Consider the following 18,997-nt stretch of genomic DNA (forward strand, 5'->3'; position numbering starts at 1 on the left):
GCAACGCCAGGGTTGTGGGTTCAATTCCCACGGTGGACCAGTACCGGAGAAAAAAGATTTTAAAAAGTATGATATGTATGCATTCACTACTGTAAGTCGCTCTGGATAAGAGCGTCTGCTAAATGTCTAAAATGTAAAATAAATGTTGTTGATGTGGACACCAAGGAACTTGAAGCTCTAAACCTGCCCCACTACAGCCCGTTTGATGAGAATGGGAGCGTGCTCAGGTCCTCCTTTTCCTGTAGTCCACAATCATCTCCTTCGTCTTAGTTTATAGTGTAGTCTGTAGTTTTTATCCTGGTGTTTATAGTGTAGTCTGTAGTTTTTATCCTGGTGTTTATAGTGTAGTCTGTAGTTTTTATCCTGGTGTTTATAGTGTAGTCTGTAGTTTTTATCCTGGTGTTTATAGTGTAGTCTGTAGTTTTTATCCTGGTGTTTATAGTGTAGTCTGTAGTTTTTATCCTGGTGTTTATAGTGTAGTCTGTAGTTTTTATCCTGGTGTTTATAGTGTAGTCTGTAGTTTTTAGCCTGGTAGTTATTGTGTAGTCTGTAGTTTTTAGCCTGGTAGTTATTGTGTAGTCTGTAGTTTTTAGCCTGGTAGTTATTGTGTAGTCTGTCATTTTTAGCCTGTTCTTCATAGTGTAGTTTGTAGTTTTTTAGCCTGGTCTATAGGATAAATTAATGATGTGTCTATATACAGTATATATGTTTATTTGACTGGTACTGTGTGTATATGTAGATATATATTGTCCATATATAATCTGTTTGTTTATTGTTTGTCTGTATATTCTGTTTATTGTGGCAGCACCATTTCACAGAGTCAAATTCCTGTACATGCAAATGTATTTGGTGGATAAAGGTGATTCCTTGAAGGAGGAAGAAGGAGTAGCGATTACAGTGCCATCCAGCTCCCAGAATACTCAGGGTGGCGAGTACCTGTCAGGTGACCCAACAGCGATGACCCGCATTTAGATACTTCCTCACAGTCAACATTTGCTCAAACTAGTCCTTTATCCATCGATTTTGGAATATTCCAGTCTCCCTGACTGTCTAGGTTTGGTTTGACTTTTATCAAGCTGGACAGAGTGCAGAGACTATACATGTAGGTCCATTATCATTTCAACACAGTTTCGATAGGGTTTAAGTCATTTCAATGTTGTTGATTCAAATAATCAAATCTTGAGTTATTTTAATTAACTGTGTAGTGCTAGGGTCAAAAACAAAACATGCTCCAGGAGGGCCCCAGGACTGAGTTTGGGAAACCCTGTTCTAGAGAAGTCCACCCTCTAGTGGCCTCACATTCTAATCCAGACCTCCAAGACACTTACATGACTTTGTTTTATTCTAGCCCTCGAATCAGGAGATCTAATTACACCTGCTCTAGTGGAAAAAAGTTATGTTTACCAAAACATGAGCTATACTGTACCTTACCAGGTGCAACCAAGAATGTTTTGCATAGAGAAGGGTAATGCTATTGGTTGACTGGTCCATTTTATTCATGCTGTCACATAGCTGATTTATTTGTGTGTGCCTTTACTGATCCTGTTGACAATGTAGGTTGTGCTGGAGCCAATGTACAGTACTTCCCCCTTAATTTCAATAGTAAATCATTAACTGGTACCTGAACGTTACTGCAGTCTCTGTAGTAGGTGGAGAGCAGCACAGCATTAGACCAACAGACGTCCTAATAATGTGTAGTCTGCTGACACTGCATGCCTGTAAACAGCAGAGATGAAGGAGCTATGGATTATGGTTGTCTTTGCTACAGGTAAGACTTGCTCTATATTTGATTCATTCAGGGTGATTTAAGATTTAAGTGAATCCAGGTGAAAGCTATGATGCTTTATTAATGTCACTTGTTAAATTTACTTCAATCAATATAGATGAAGGGGGGAGACAGTTTAAAGAATGATTTTTAAGCCTTGGGACAATTGAGACATGGATTGTGTATGTGTGCCATTCAGAGGGTGAATGGGCAAGACAAATTATTTCAGTGCCTTTGAATGGGGTATGGGAATAGGTGCCAGGCCCACTGTTTTTGTTCAAGAACTGCAACGCTGCTGGGTTTTTCATGCTCAACAGTTCCCTGTGTGTATCAATAATGGTTCACCACCCAAAGGACATCCAGCCAACTTGACATAGCTGTGGGAAGCATTGGAGTCAACATGGGCCAGCATCCCTTTCGACACCTTGTAGAGTCCATGCCCTGACGAATTTAGGCTGTTCTGAGGGCGAAAGTGTGTGGGGTGTGCAACTCAATATCAGGAAGGTGTTCCTAATGTTTGGTATACTCAGTGTATGATGCTGGTGTTAAGAGTCTTCTGTGATTGAGAATTATGTTGGAAAATTGCTTTCAATTCAGATGTGCAAAAATGTATGATGCATTTAACTTATCAATTGATTATTACCCATATATAACCTTACTGTTTTTACAGTTTGGTTTATTTAATTTTAAAGTTTGATTTATAGGCAATGATTTATTTATGTTTTGTCTGTTTGCTGTGAGGGATACAATAGCATCAATGAAGACACTGTTTCAGACCTTATTTTTATCCAAACACGTTCGATTTACTGTTAAGACATTTTTTACATACTGTGAATAGACTACTGTCAGGTCTCAGATACAGTTGATAACAGAGTAGCCTTTGCTATCAACTGTCAACCATTTATTGGCTGTAACGGGTGTCGTAAGGATCAGACCAAAACGCAGCGGGAACGTGTATACTCATCTTCTTTTTAATGTGAAGAAGGAAAAAACAAACAAAATCATGTATACAAAACAAACGAACGAACGACACTAACAGTCCTATCATGTGCTCAGACACTAAACAGGAGACAACTACCCACAAATCCCATAGAAAAATCACCCCTCTTAAATAAGACCTTCAATTAGAAGCAACGAGGAGCAGCTGCTTCCAATTGAAGGTCAACCCCATTAACTAAATATAGACATAGAAAGACTAGAACTAACATAGAAATAAACTAACAAGAACATAGCCCAAAAGCCCTGGAACACTCTAAACAAACACCCATCTTACATAATAACATAACCCAACAAACCCCGAACCACATAAAACAAACACCCCCTGCCACGTCCTGACCAAACTTTAATAACAAATAACCCCTTTACTGGTCAGAACGTGACATTGGCAGTACAGTACAAAGTACAGTAGAAAACCTTTCTACTCTGATGCAGACACAATGAAACTGGAACAGCATGGATCATCTCCTATGATTATAGGAACTGACACTATGTATCCTTGTTTATGTGGTTTACAGAGTTAATTATCTTTTTTAAAGTCTCTTTTCCACAGGGGGATCTCACCACATCCTCTGCCATTCCAACCACCATTGACATAACTACCCCAACTACTACTGCCCCTTTAAAGACTGATTCTCCAGCTAGTGCCCCTCCAACTAATGACATTCCAACTACTGATATGCCAACTACTGACCTTCCAACTACTGCAACTACTGAAACTCTAACTACTGACACTCCAACTACCGACAGTCCAACTACCAACAGCCCAACTACCGACACGCCAACTACTGATAATCTAACTACTGACACTCCAACTACCGACAGTCCAACTACCGACACGCCAACTATTGATAATCTAACTACTGACACTCCAACTACCGACAGTCCAACTACCGACACGCCAACTACTGATAATCGAACTACCGACACTCCAACTACCGACACTCAAACTGACAGTCCAACAACCGACACTCAAACCGACAGTCTAACTATTGACACTCCAACTACTGACACTCCAACTACCGACACTCCAACTACTGAATACACTGGAGCTACTACTGGTCATCCAACTACTGGTTACCTAACTACTACTGATCCTCCAGCTACTGGTTACATAAATACTATTGGTCTTCCAACTACTGGTTACCCTACCTCTATCCCTATCACCAGTATCAGTCTCCCCACCACCTTTACCAACACCACCACCACTACCTTTTCCACAACCTCTACCAACACCTCTACCAACACCGTTCCTACTATCTCTAACACCACCACCACCACATCTCCTACCATCTCTAACACCACCACCACTTCTCCTACCATCTCTAACACCACCACCACGTCTCCTACCATCTCTAACACCACCACCACGTCTCCTACCATCTCTAACATCACCACCACGTCTCCTACCATCTCTAACATCACCACCACGTCTCCTACCATCTCTAACATCACCACCACGTCTCCTACCATCTCTAACACCACCACCACGTCTCCTACCATCTATAACACCCCCACCACATCTCCTACCATCTCTAACATCACCACCACGTCTCCTACCATCTCTACCACCACGTCTACCACCACCACCTCCACCTCTACCACCACCACCACCTCTCCTACCACCTCTACCACTACCACCATCTCCACCACCACCTCTACCACCACAATCCCTCCTCTGGACTGTATCAACGGTGGTGAGCTGCAGAGTGGAGACTGTATCTGTCCTGATGAGTGGACTGGAGAGACCTGTTCAGAGGGTACATAAACACTCACTTACACTATACTTAACCCTGGATCTACCATTCAGACTCCTCCACAATACTACACCACTATACTTAACCCTGGATCTACCATTCAGACTCCTCCACAATACTACACTACTATACCTAACCCTGGATCTACCATTCAGACTCCTCCACAATACTACACTACTATACCTAACCCTGGATCTACCATTCAGACTCCTCCACAATACTACACTACTATACCTAACCCTGGATCTACCATTCAGACTCCTCCACAATACTACACTACTATACCTAACCCTGGATCTACCATTCCGACTCCTCCACAATACTACACTACTATACCTAACCCTTGATCTACCATTCAGACTCCTCCACAATACTACACTACTATACCTAACCCTGGATCTACCATTCAGACTCCTCCACAATACTACACTACTATACCTAACCCTGGATCTACCATTCAGACTCCTCCACAATACTACACTACTATACCTAACCCTTGATCAACCATTCAGACTCCTCCACAATACTACACTACTATACCTAACCCTGGATCTACCATTCAGACTCCTCCACAATACTACACTACTATACCTAACCCTGGATCTACCATTCAGACTCCTCCACAATACTACACTACTATACCTAACCCTGGATCTACCATTCAGACTCCTCCACAATACTACACTACTATACCTAACCCTGGATCTACCATTCAGACTCCACTCCACAATGCCACAATATTACTCCTAACCCTGAATCTCACATTCACAGTACACACCACTACATTACTATACCTAACCCTGGATCTCACATTCACAGTACACACCACTACACTACTACTCCTAACCCTGGATCTCACATTCACAGTACACACCAGTACACTTTTATACCTAACCCTGGATCTCACATTCACAGTACACACCACTACAATACTATTCCCAACCCTGGATCTCACATTCACAGTCCACAACACTATTCCTTGGATCTCACATTCAGAATGTATATTTCATGTTTGCGGTCATACATTTGGTCCATGTTGAAATGTATTTTACTTCGATAGGGAATTTCTGCAATTCCACCATCATTGGTGATTTTTTCTTCCCAAGAACAACGGTTGGCTGGTCTGCTTATTCAGAAGAGTTATGTGATGAGAAGACAACCAGTGGTATGGTACTTTTATTCACCTAAAATGACAAAAATGTTACAGTCCTAATTAATGTTGTATTAGGTAACACAAAACCTTGAGTATCTTTTTATCTTGGTTCCTCCAGCTGGTTTATCAAAAGCCTCAGCAAGATGTTTGAATGACACTGGATCTCCGATGTTTGGACCTCCTCACGAGCTGCAGTGCGAATTAACCCTCAGTGACATTCAAGGAAATGTAGGCCAATATGCATATTTTTTATTATCCTGATTCAAGTCTCGATTTAGCATTCTTCTTTCTTTGTATCAGTTACAGTCATCATTATGAGGAGTGGATCTTACAGTTTGAAGATCAGTAACAACAGGCTTTTACCTTCAGCTCATGTATTCTGTTTAACAGGTGATGAGGAACATTCTTTTTTTATTTCTTGTGTTTTACGTAACATTTTATTTTTACATTTAGTAGACACTCTTATCCAGAGTGACTTACAGTAGTGAGTGCATATATTTTCATACTTGTCCCCTGTGGGAATTGAACCCACAACCCTGGCGTTGCAAGTGCCATTCTCTACCAACTGAGCCACATAAACTCAGCGAAAAAAGAAACGTCCCTTTTTCAGGATCCTGTCTTCCAAAGATAATTTGTAAAAATCCAAATAACTTCACAGATCTTCATTGTAAAGGGTTTAAACACTGTTTCCCATGCTTGTTCAATGAACCATAAACAATTCATGAACATGCACCTGTGGAACAGTCGTTAAGACACTAACAGCTTACAGACGGTAGGCAATTAAGGTCACCGTTATGAAAACTTAGGACACTAAAGAGGCCTTTCTACTGACTCTGAAAAACACCAAAAGAAAGATGCCCAGGGTCCCTGCTCATCTGCATGAATGTGCCTTAGGCATGCTGCAAGGAGGCATGAGGACTGCAGATGTGGCCAGGGCAATAAATTGCAATGTCCGTAATGTGAGACACCTAAGACAGCGCTACAGGGAGACAGGGCGGACAGCTGATCGTCCTCGCAGTGGCAGACCACGTGTAACAACACCTGCACAGGATCGGTATATCCAAACATCACACCTGCGGGACAGGTACAGGATGGCAACAACAACTGCCCAAGTTACACCAGGAACGCACAATTCCTCCATCAGTGCTCAGACTGTCCGCAATAGGCTGAGAGAGGCTGGACTGAGGGCTTGTAGGCCTGTTGTAAGGCATCACCGGCAACAACATCGCCTATGGGCACAAACCCACCGTCGCTGGACCAGACAGGACTGGCAAAAAGTGCTCTTCACTGACGAGTCGCGGTTTTGTCTCACCAGGGGTGATGGTCGGATTCGCGTTTATCGTAGAAGGAATGAGCGTTACACAGAGGCCTGTACTCTGGAGTGGGATCGATTTGGAGGTGGAGGGTCTGTCATGGTCTGGGGCGGTGTGTCACAGCATCATCGGACTGAGCTTGTTGTCATTGCAGGCAATCTCAATGCTGTGTGTTACAGGGAAGACATCCTCCTCCCTCATGTGGTACCCTTCCTGCAGTCTCATCCTGACATGACCCTCCAACATGACAATGCCACCAGCCATACTGCTCATTCTGTGCATGATTTCCTGCAAGACAGGAATGTCAGTGTTCTGCCATGGCCAGCGAAGAGCCCGGATCTCAATCCCATTGAGCACGTCTGGGACCTGTTAGTTTGGAGGGTGAGGGCTAGGGCCATTCCCCCCAGAAATGTCCGGGAACTTGCAGGTGCCTTGGTGGAAGAGTGGGGTAACATCTCACAGCAAGAACTGGCAAATCTCGTGCAGTCCATGAGGAGGAGATGCACTGCAGTACTTAATGCAGCTGATGGCCACACCAGATACTGACTGTTACTTTTGATTTTGAACCCCCCTTTGTCCAGGGAAACATTATTCAATTTCTGTTAGTCACATGTCTGTGGAACTTGTTCAGTTTATGTCTCAGTTGTTGAATCTTGTTATGTTCATACAAATATTTACACATGTTAAGTTTACTGAAAATAAACGCAGTTGACAGTGAGAGGATGTTTCTTTTTTGCTGAGTTTAGTTAGTACTGGCAATTTAATATCCAAATGTACTCACAGTTCAGCATGTTGCTGCAACTTATAAAATGTTCTGTTGAAAAACAATACTAAAATAAAAATCATTCTCTCTCCCTATTCAGATCTCCAGCAGTCCAGGTGATTTACTAAAGTTAGCCTTCAGTACTCAGATCCTGACCTCCCAACCAGAGCAGCTGTCAGCTGACAACATCACCACAGCAGCTCAGATAGCTAACACACTGCTTCAGTCTGCAAATATCACAGAGGTATTAGATGTTTTGAAATCAAGTCGTGAACTATGACATGTTCTGGAGAGAAACGTGAGGTTGTTACTGCAGTGATTTGAACACTTGAGGGTCATCCCCTGGTTTTGATTATGTTGCAGGACATCGCAGTGGCAGCTGTAACTACCATCAGTCAGCTGCTGAATGCCAGTGAGGAGAGTACACAGGAGAGAGACGCTGTCCAGAGGTGTGTGTATTTGTGTTTCTATATATGTTTGAGTATATGTGTGTACGTGTGCCTCTGTGCGTGTCTGCATGGTGCATGTAAACTAATGTTTTTATGTTTCTCTCCCAGCCTCACAGAGACCCTGGAGAAGTTTTCCCTGGACCAGCACAGTAATGTGTCGTTGGTGGTTCAGCCCAACCTGGTAGTCCAGTCTGTCCAAGTACTAAGTGACTCAGTAGGGATCCAGTTTACTGCTCTGACTGGTGGGTGGGACTGCTAGTGAACCTACATACTGGCATTTAAAGTTATAGTTCATATCTGTGTTGACAGACTGGGTAAAACTTCTCATTTTTCATATGTTTCTCCTCTGATGGTCAATAAGGTTTGGTATGGATTTGATTTGTTGTACTACAGAACTGTGGAGGCTGCTGAAGATGGCTCATAATAATGGCTGGAACGGAGCGAATGGAATGGCATAAATCACATTGATGTATTTGATACAATTCCACTTATTCTGCTTCAGCCGTTTCCATGAGCCCGTCCTCCCAAATGAATGTGCCACCCACCTCCTGTGATACAGAAGTAACACTATATTGTTCTGCTTTAAATTGCTAAATCAATTTATTCTCCTTCTCCAGGAAGATCTGGTAATTTTGTGGCCAACAGAATTCATCTCAACACCAACACCTCTGAACTGATAGCTGACAAAGGAGGTGCGACCGATGTCCAGATTGTCATAAAATTCCCACCAGGTGAGTCAATGTTGGTATGCAAACATAGTGTATAAACTCAAGCTTCAATTTCCTTGTACCGCTTTCACCGAGAGAGCTTAACTGCTGTTTGTGGTCTCCAAACGTTTAGATTTAGAGTCACTATCGAAATAAGCCCTCAAGGCAAGGTCAAGCTACTCATGTATATGAAGTCCTGATATGAACAACAATCTCTCTTTCTCCCTCTCTCTCTCCCCTCTTTCTCACTCCACTCAGTTTTACATAGTAAAAACACAAACTACTCCATTGGTTTTGTGCTCTACCAAAACGACCGGTTCTTCAGGTCCAGGGCTTTCAGAGCTTCTTCAGGGACCAGCAGAAGGGTCATCTCTGCTAACCTGGGACAAGTGTCTGGGTTACATGTTGAGATGCTCTTCAAGCCCACAGTAAGATTTATCTTGGAATCAGTAAACACATAGTGGTACAAATTCTCTGGGAAACGTATTGGGAAGTTATTCATTATCTAAGTCACATGTTTGACACCCCTGATCGAAGTTCTCCATTGATGCTGTTGTACATAATACAATCTATCATAATTGGTATTTCTTCTTTCTGACATTTACTTAAACCTGTTAAACTTCACAATTGACTTAGATTTAAAAAAAAATATATGAGTAATGTGAATGCACGTCTTTTGCTGAAGGATTTACAGTGAGTTTGTTTCTGTTCTCACTTCTCAGGCTGTCCACAACGCCTCCCTCTATGACTTTGCCTGCGTGTCATGGAACTACACGTTGAAAGACTGGAGCACCTATGGCTGCTCCAAAGTCAACCACTCAGAAGACGGCCTGCGATGTTTCTGTAATCACACCACTAACTTCGCTGTGCTGATGGTGAGTAGCTAGCTGCCTTCATCTCCCTTTAACTGACCACACTCTGACCTATGGAGGGGTTCCTAGACTTTTTTGAAACATGACCCCATTTTGATATCTGAAGATTCTCGTGACCCAACCATTTAGTAGTGTCTTAGCTCTTATTACTAATGGATATAATAAGAAAGTCTCCAATACAAGGAAGTGAACTGGGGCTTCACATTTGCTAAAGATAGTTAGTACAAGTACGGTGCTCCGTTCTTAAAGGAGACATCAGTAATTAGCAGAACATGCCATTCCTTCCCTTATACAATCCGAGTTACTTCTACCAAACCACAACTGAAACATTTCCCAGAACTTGATGTAGTTATTTTGCATCTTTTGATTTGAACTTGAACAGCTCATTTTTGTTTGTGTTTGTTTGTTTGTTTTTAAGTCCAGTCTGTCTGGTGTCTTCGTTCTGGGTAGTGCCTTGGATTGTCTGGAGGCTCCTGCACATCCTCAGTGTGTGCTTGGTCCATAATAGTTTCTGCTATAGCAGCACCTTCATCCACACGTTCCCTTCTTTCAGCCTGGGGTCTCTTTACTGCCCCACCGTCCTCTACAGTTCCCTGTGTGTCTCTCCCAGGAGCTCTCTGTGCCTGTTCTCTCTCGATTGTTGTGCTGTTTTCCGTGGAATGCATTTGGTTAATGTGACGCCTCCAAATTATGTCTGGGCTCACTTGAACCTGGTAAGTTCTGGATCCTGTTTGTGCGTGTACGGTCCCTCTTGTCCATTTCCATCCCCTTCTGTAATCTCACACCATCACTTCCTGTACTGTTCGGAGATGGCGCTCCCGACCGACATGAATCTTGAAAACTCATCACTTACAAAAGCATGCGCTTTGTCGCTTACCAGCTGCAGAGCCAATCCGAAGCGTGTAAAAGTTGTTCTGAGACACTATAGTCTGAGCTGAGGTGGAGGAGTCAGTGCAAAACACCTCTGTCCATTTGGAATTGGCATCAACTATAACCAGAAACATGTGCTTTTCAAAGGGGCCGGCGTCTACATAAATTCTCTGCAATGGGCTATTCCCATAAGTGGACTGGGGCAGGTGCAGGCATGTGAAGGGTTTCTGTCACGTCCTGACCATGGTAAGCTGTTATTTTCTATGGTAGAGTAGGTCAGGGCATGACAGGGGGGTTTTCTAGTTTAGTTTTTCTATGTTGTTATGTTCTAGTTTTGTATTTCTATGTTGGGTTGTTCTAGTTTTTGTATTTCTATGTTGGGCTTTGTTTGAGATGATCTCCAATTAGAGGCAGCTGGTCATCATTGTCTCTAATTGGAGGTCATATTTAAGTTGGTGTTTGTCCCACCTGGGTTTGTGGGAGATTGTTTTTGAGTAGTGTATGTTTCACCTCTGCGTCACGGTTTGTTGTTTTTGTCAATTCAGTTTATTTATGTATTGCATAGTTTCACAGTGTAAATAAAATGTGGAACGACATACACGCTGCACTTTGGTCCGCTTCTCCTTACGACAACTCTGACTAAATCTCCCACCACAAAAGGACCAAGCAGCGTGCCCAGGAGGAGCAGGGATCCTGGGCCCGGGAGAGGAAAGAATGGAGGACGTCCTGGACCTGGGAGGAGGTAATGGCAGGGGACAAGACCCTTTCATGGAAGCAGGTTGAGACAGCGAGGGAGGAACGGCAACATTACGAGGAACAGTCACGGCAACAACGGAAGCACGAGAGGCAGCCCCAAAACATTTTTTTGGGGGGGCACATGGGGAGATTGGCAGAGTCAGGGTGGAGACCTGAGCCAACTGAGCGCCTCCACGGTCCAGTATATCCTGTGCCTGCCCCACGTACCCGGCCTCCAGTGAGTCTATCCAGCCTGGTACACCCTGTTCCTGCTCCCCGCACTTGCCCTGAGGTGTGTGTTACCAGTCTGGCGCCACCAATGCCAGCCCCACGCATCAGGCCTCCAGTGCGCCTGCCCAGTCCGGGGTGTCCTGTTCCTGCTCCCCGCACTTGCCCTGAGGTGCGTGTTACTAGTCTGGTGCCACCTATGCCAGCCCCACGCATCAGGCCTCCAGTGCGCATTCCCAGTCCAGAGCTTCCGGCGACAGTTCCCAGTCCAGAGCTTCCGGCGACAGTTCCCAGTCCAGAGCTTCCGGCGACAGTTCCCAGTCCAGAGCTTCTGGCGACAGTTCCCAGTCCAGAGCTTCTGGCGACAGTTCCCAGTCCAGAGCGTCCGGCGACGGCCTACAGTCCGGAGCCTCCTGAGACGGCCTGCAGTCCGGAGCCTTCAGCGACGGTCTGCAGTCCGGAGTCTTCAGCGGCGGTCTGCAGTCCAGAACCTCCGGCGATGATCCACGGTCCGGTGATGCAAAAGCGGAGGGATCAGCGGGCGGAGCGGGGGTTACGCCCCAAACCAGAGGCGCCTCCTCTACTGGAGGATTCGCTGGATGATAAGGTTCTGTGTACTGTACCAGAGCCACCATAGACACTTGTTACCCTCCCTACCCTGCCTTTTGTTTTTGTTTTTGTTTTTTAGTTGCATTCGGAGTCTGCACCTTTGGGACGGGGGTACTGTCACGTCCTGACAATGGTAAGCTGTTATTTTCTATGGTAGAGTAGGTCAGGGCATGACGGGGGGTGTTCTAGTTTAGTTTTTCTATGTTGTTATGTTCTAGTTTTGTATTTCTATGTTGAATTGTTCTAGTTTTTGTATTTCTATGTTGGGCTTTGTTTGAGATGATCTCCAATTAGAGGCACCGTCATCGTTGTCTCTAATTGGAGATCATATTTAAGTTGGTGTTTGTCCCACCTGGGTTTGTGGGAGATTGTTTTTGAGTAGTGTATGTTTCACCTCTGCGTCACGGTTTGTTGTTTTTGTCAATTCAGTTTATTTATGTATTGCATAGTTTCACAGTGTAAATAAAATGTGGAACGACACACACGCTGCACTTTGGTCTGCTTCTCCTTACGACAACCGTGAGAGTTTCCAAACATCCGCTACAGTTCTTTGCCATGTTTTCTATCTGTTTATCCAGCCGGGGCCACCAGAAGTGGCTCCTCGCGAGCAGATTCATTTTGACAATTACAACATGCCTTTCATGTAGTCGCTGCAAAAGCTGATGTTTGTATTTCTGGGGTATGATGACTCTCAATTCCCACATCAAACATCAAAGGTTACATATGAAACCACGGGACCAGAGGGACCCAGAGGGACCTGGCCAGCCAGCGGCGAAGTCCCAGCACGGGACCGAGATGCAGGGTCCGTCAATGAGGAAGGGGTCCCAGCGACGCCCAGGGCCACTGAACCAACCGCAGAGGGAGGTGCCACATTTATCCGATAGTACCTAGCAAAGGAGCAAGAGGAAGCCTAGCTGGCCGCAGCACAGATATCAGCGTGGGGCTGTGCCAGTCGGCTCTCAGTAGAGCCCAGGGCACAGCCACACCTCGTGTTGAATGTGCCCCCATAGATCCCAGCACTGGCCTGCCAGCCAGGCGGTATGCTGTCTTAATCGTGTCCACGATCCAGTGAGAGAGCCTCTGCTTTGATAACCCAGCCCTCAGGACTCTCTCACCATAGCAGACAAAGAGCTGGTCTGTTGTTCTCACTGACCGTGTCCGCTCCACATAGGCAGCCAGTGCCCTCACAGGGCACAGCATGCCCGGAGGGAGGCCCAGACTTCCCCCTCACTGCCAGGGGGTGGTAAGCAGTCAGTATAAATGGGATGTTCATATGCCTGTCTGACAGAACCTTCGGGAGGAATGAAGGGTTGGGGCGGAGAGATATACTCCTCCCATCGGGGTCCATCCGGTAGCAATCAGAACTTACTGAAAGAGTATGGTGCTCACCCACCCTCTTCATGGAAGTAATAGCTACCAAGAAAGCCACCTTCATAGAGAGGTGTTTCAGGGATGAAAACTCCAACGGTTTGAAAGGCGGCTTTGCTAAAGCTGCCAAGACCACATCCAGATCCCAGCTCGCCATTGAGCGGGTCCTAGCTAGACGCAGGCGACAAACCCCCTTCATAAACCTGGAGACCAAGGGATGGCACCCCACTGGCCTGTCCATCCACCCCACATGGCAGACAGATATAGCAGCCAAATATCCTCTCAGTGTAGAGGCTGCCAAGCCCTCAACCAAGCGAGACTGCAGGTGTTGGAGCAGCGTGTTAAAGCAATTCACAACACACACATAGAACAAGCCAGTCGACAAGTTGTGTAAGGTAAATTACAGTTTTTGGCAGCAAGAGCCACCATACTAATGGATGCACACAGAGTCGTAGTGTAACGCTAACGAAACACAAGTACGACAAACCATGGGCGGAAGATACTGATCAACCGCGTGCAGAAAGTGGAGCACTTGAGAGGAGAGGCTGGCCACAGCTGCTCCAGGCTGCAAACAGACAGTGAGTATACTTCAACGCAAGATATTGCAGCACGCTAACCAGTGACTTACCAAGCTAACTTCATAAAGTTTATACCTCAAATGATATGGACATCCGCCGAGAAAATGAATGAGAACGTGTGTCACAGCCATGGGGTCTATATATAGGGGCGGACCCCAGCCGTGACACAGTTGTTCACGGGGGTACATCTGTAAATCCTCACCTCGGATGTGTCCCTCTACTATCGTAGCACTCATGTTGGTAGCCATGAAGTGCTTTGAAAGGCTGGTCATGGCTCACATCAACACCATCATGCTGGAAACCCTAGACCCACTCTAATTTGCATACCACCCCAACAGATCCACAGATGACACAATCTCATTCGCACTCCACACAGCCCTTTCCCACCTGGACAAAAGGAACACCTACAGTGAGGGAAAAAGTATTTGCTTTTTGCTGACTTTGTACGTTTGCCCACTTACAAAGAAATTATCAGTCTGTAATTTTAATGGTAGGTTTATTTGAACAGTGAGAGACAGAATAACAACAAAAAAATCCCAAAATGTTATAAATTGATTTGCATTTTAATGAGGGAAATAAGTATTTGACCCCTCTGCAAAACATGACGTAGTACTTGGTGGCAAAACCCTTGTTGGCAGTCACAGAGGTCAGACGTTTCTTGTAGTTGGCCACCAGGTTTGCACACATCTCAGGAGGGATTTTGTCCCACTCCTCTTTGCAGATCTTCTCCAAGTCATTAAGGTTTTGAGGCTGACGTTTGGCAACTCGAACCTTCAGCTCCCTCCACAGATTTTCTATGGGATTAAGGTCTGGAGACTGGCTAGGCAACTCCAGGACCTTAATGTGCTTCTTCTTGAGCCACTCCTTTGTTGCCTTGGCCATGTGTTTTGGGACATTGTCATGCTGGAACACCCATCCACGACCCATTTTCAATGCCCTGGCTGAGGGAAGGAGGTTCTCACCCAAGATTTGACGGTACATGGCCCCATCCATCGTCCCTTTGATGCGGTGAAGTTGTCCTGTCCCCTTAGCTGAAAAACACCCCCAAAGCATAATGTTTCCACCTCCATGTTTGACGGTGGGGATGATGTTCTTGGGGTCATAGGCAGCATTCCTCCTCCTTCAAACACGGCGAGTTGAGTTGATGCCAAAGAGCTCCATTTTGGTCTCATCTGACTACAACACTTTCACCCAGTTGTCCTCTGAATCATTCAGATGTTCATTGGCAAACTTCAGACACCATCTGCTCTAATTTGTGCATGAAACAGTAACTCAAGAAGATCTAAATGCATATTCTCATGAATCTGATTGAGATCAAACAATTGGATATCAGACACAGTTTGGACATTTCACTGGCAAAACATGAAAAATGATAATTCATGATTGACAGGTATGATGCATTGGCCTATTTTGAAGTTAGGTACAGGGTAGGTTACACTGTCCCGCAAATCCTCCTGTTGTCCTGCATTATTTTAAATGTGGTCACCTTAAGTGGGAATGATTCAAGTGCAGCGGTCAAGTGCGGCCTTTTCCCACGATCTAAGGGCGCTCTCTGGTTGAATTTTATGTTTTAGATTTGAATAATTTTCATTTTGATTTTTAAGGTTATCCACATGACAGTGATTTTGAGAAACAAAGACACTCATTTTTTTACATATATATATTTTTTTTGTTGCAGGATTTTGGATATACTCCTGCGACCCCATTTTCATATCAGGCAACCTCGCATGGGTAGCATATCCAGACAGATGAGGGTGATGATTTTATACAGTATGACTGAGACAGATACTTCGTGTTGAAATATATCCTTTTTATTTTTTTCTACAGTCGTTCAGGAGGGATTTTAAATACGCTGAAGTGCTAAACTGGATCACCATATTGGGATGCTCCATGTCCATCATAGGGTTGAGTTTAACAATAACGTTCCAGATCGTGACCAGGTAAGATCCTACAGGGTTCCAGAACCAATTCAAAATATACAATAACATTCCGATTCGTTACCCAGTAAGATGCTAGAGGGTTCCAGAACCATTTAAAAATATACAATAACATTCCAGATCATGACCAGGTAAGATCCTACAGGGTTCCAGAACCAATACAAAATATACAATAACATTCCAGATCGTTACCCAGTAAGATCCTACAGGGTTCCAGAACCAATTCAAAATATTCAGTGCTTCTCAATAGTGTAAAGAAGCACTTTGTCTGATCCAACAGGACTTGATAGGTGAAACCAATATAAAACCCACTATTAAAGAACCAACACATTCATAGCTGCACATCTAACTTCCCTAACATAGTGTTGTCTATCACCTATCCCCAGGAAATCACGCAAAACCAACCCAACGGTCCTCTTAGTGAGCGTCTGCGTGTGTCTCCTGATCTTCACCCTGCTCTTCATGTTGGGAGTGGACAACCCTCATAAACAGCTGGACAGACCTGAAATACAGAAGGACAACATTCTCCCCCCGTCCGACACACAAACAGAGCGGGACAGAGGGCCCTGTACTGCAGTGGCGGTCCTGCTGCAGTACTCCCTGTTGGGGACGTTCACCTGGAACACGCTGTACGCCACACATGTCTTCCTGATGATCAGAAACAGCCTGGCCACCAGCCCGTCAGACTTCACAGCCTATACCGTGGCCATCGGATGGGGTAGGACAGCATGGAGAAAAATAAAGTATTTAGTTGTTTCAGAAGCTATGGCTGGCATTAGCCCTGGGCTCCTTGAACCAAAACTAATGCTAGGTGATATTTTCAGGCTCTAATAAGCCTGAAATAGAACTTAAAAGCAACTTGTATAGTGATGTTATGTCTTTAGAGGATGTATGTGTAGTATATTGTATATACTGTATATACTCTGTATATGGCTGCATGCAAAACTACCAGGAAATAACATCATTTTCTGTCCTTTAGGACTGCCTGCGGTTGTGGTGGCTCTCACCTTAGGAATTAGTTACAGAGTGGATGATCCACTGGGTTACAGGCAGGAGGAATTGTGAGTCAATACTGTACTATACTACTACTGTACTACTTCTCTGTACTGTATTGTACTATACTATGCTGTACTATATTATACTGCACTGTTGTGTACTGTGCTGTACTGTTCTATACTATACCTTACTGTACTGTAATATACTACCAGTATTACACCTGAGTACTGTGCTGTGCTGTACTGCAATTTACTTCCTCTTCAGTGGTTACTGTATAATAGGTACAATTTAAATTTAAGTGGGGCAATTGCTTTATAACATTTTATAACTCACGCTGTAAAAGGTTATCCCTATCAATGTTTGTATGCATGTTTGTAATGCATGCTAATAATTGGCCAAGAGCAATATAAAAAGTTCAAACATAAGTTATTAAAAGAATGTTCTATTTCATTCAAAGGTTTCTTGTTTACTTTATACCATGTTACTCAAATAACAGGCGTTCTGTTTTGTCTGTCACATTGTCCCACTCTCTAACTCATTCATTTGACCTCTCAGTTGCTGGCTTGCTGCCCTCGATCCAAAGGGGAACTTTGACTTCAAGCTGCCAATGTTTTGGGGGTTTCTGATCCCTGTGGCGTTCATGCTTATCTTCAACACGGTGATGTTGATATATTTTGCAGTTACAACATGCAAGACCAACCCACATTTAACTAGGTAACATTAATTGGGGCATTTTGGAGGCACAAAGTACAAAGTTGTATTCATTAAGATGTCTTGATTTAAATGCCTACTAATGAGCTTGTTAATGTTTTATTGTCTTTCCATTAAAAGCTTGTAATAAATAAAATGTATTATTATTCGTTGTCGTTAGTAAGCAAATCATCAAATGTAGTGATCACCACGCTCTAACCAACTCACCCATTGGAAGTCAAATGTTATTATACCACAGCATTACAGCAGTCTATTACAGCAATCTAAGTATGTTGGTTGTGTTTCCCAGTACAAGACACACATCGATGAAGAAGAAGTTCCTCAGTAGCTTCTCTCTGGCTGTGGTGCTCGGTCTCTCCTGGATCCTGGGCTATCTGTTGCTCATTACACAGAATCAGACCATGGACACCATACTGAACATCTCCTTCTGTGTACTCACCACCACTCAGGTAGTAAATGTATGCACTCACTGCTGGAAGTCACTCTGGATAAGAGCGTCTGCTAAATGACTAAAATGTAAACTATAAATACTAGTGTACTACTGTACCACAGAATTCAGACATGATTTGAAAATTAGACACCTACTAAACATAAATAAATTGAGCTGGTCTTTATGGAAACGCTACCTTTTGTTTGTCCTTGTGTGTTCTTGAAAATACTTGATAATGTCTTTGTTTTTGCTTTCGCTCCACAGGGCTTGCAGATTTTCATTCTGTTCACAGCAAAAACATCAATTGTCAAGAAAATGATGGCAGATGCTTTGAAATCTGTCTCTAGTGTTGATATCCCACTTCACACCGGGAGGTTCAGTCTATGGCGAGGAAAGAGCAGAGAAAAGGTGGAATCATACACACAGCTGGACACTGATCTGTCAACACATTAACCCTTTAACTGCCACATCATTTTCTTCCTTCTGAAAAATATGTGTATTTAACCTTAATAGGTCATAAATCATTTGTATTTGATTGCTAACATCTCAACCAGCCTGTTCAGTTGCCCAATTAGGTTAAACTAATTTTGTATTCGATTTTACATATGCTTTTTAAATCATCTGAAAAATGGTACATTAATTAAAGTCATGTCTGCTTCAGTTACTTATAATGGAAGACAGGCCAAGATAAATGATGACTGATATCAAATATGAATACAATATGATATATTTGTGTGTCAATAAATGAGTATTCAAATAT

General features: G+C 43.8%; 1 protein-coding gene across 3 annotated transcripts in view; it reads left to right on the forward strand.

The window, feature by feature from the left end:
* The first annotated feature begins 1,480 nt into the window (after window positions 1-1,480).
* Window positions 1,481-18,997, forward strand: part of LOC106574767 (adhesion G-protein coupled receptor G7) — a 17,518-nt gene continuing 1 nt past the window's right edge. Inside the window, exons 1-17 of one of the 3 annotated variants that reach the window (XM_045697969.1) lie at window positions 1,481-1,768; window positions 3,301-4,521; window positions 5,579-5,683; window positions 5,790-5,899; window positions 7,848-7,991; window positions 8,111-8,196; window positions 8,305-8,438; window positions 8,814-8,927; window positions 9,162-9,331; window positions 9,626-9,778; window positions 12,297-12,350; window positions 15,991-16,103; window positions 16,487-16,818; window positions 17,080-17,161; window positions 17,652-17,810; window positions 18,097-18,256; window positions 18,502-18,997. The exon at window positions 18,502-18,997 is cut by the window's right edge and continues 1 nt beyond it. In XM_045697969.1, the coding sequence (XP_045553925.1) occupies window positions 1,732-1,768; window positions 3,301-4,521; window positions 5,579-5,683; window positions 5,790-5,899; window positions 7,848-7,991; window positions 8,111-8,196; window positions 8,305-8,438; window positions 8,814-8,927; window positions 9,162-9,331; window positions 9,626-9,778; window positions 12,297-12,350; window positions 15,991-16,103; window positions 16,487-16,818; window positions 17,080-17,161; window positions 17,652-17,810; window positions 18,097-18,256; window positions 18,502-18,690 (3,363 nt within the window). In that variant the 5' untranslated portion in view covers window positions 1,481-1,731 and the 3' untranslated portion in view covers window positions 18,691-18,997. The remainder of the gene's footprint in view (window positions 1,769-3,300; window positions 4,522-5,578; window positions 5,684-5,789; window positions 5,900-7,847; window positions 7,992-8,110; window positions 8,197-8,304; window positions 8,439-8,813; window positions 8,928-9,161; window positions 9,332-9,625; window positions 9,779-12,296; window positions 12,351-15,990; window positions 16,104-16,486; window positions 16,819-17,079; window positions 17,162-17,651; window positions 17,811-18,096; window positions 18,257-18,501) is intronic. The other 2 variants (XM_045697971.1, XM_045697970.1) reach the window with 2 other exon arrangements.

The sequence above is a fragment of the Salmo salar genome, chromosome ssa16 (genome assembly GCF_905237065.1).
Source record: "Salmo salar chromosome ssa16, Ssal_v3.1, whole genome shotgun sequence".
In the NCBI taxonomy this organism is placed as follows: domain Eukaryota; kingdom Metazoa; phylum Chordata; class Actinopteri; order Salmoniformes; family Salmonidae; genus Salmo; species Salmo salar.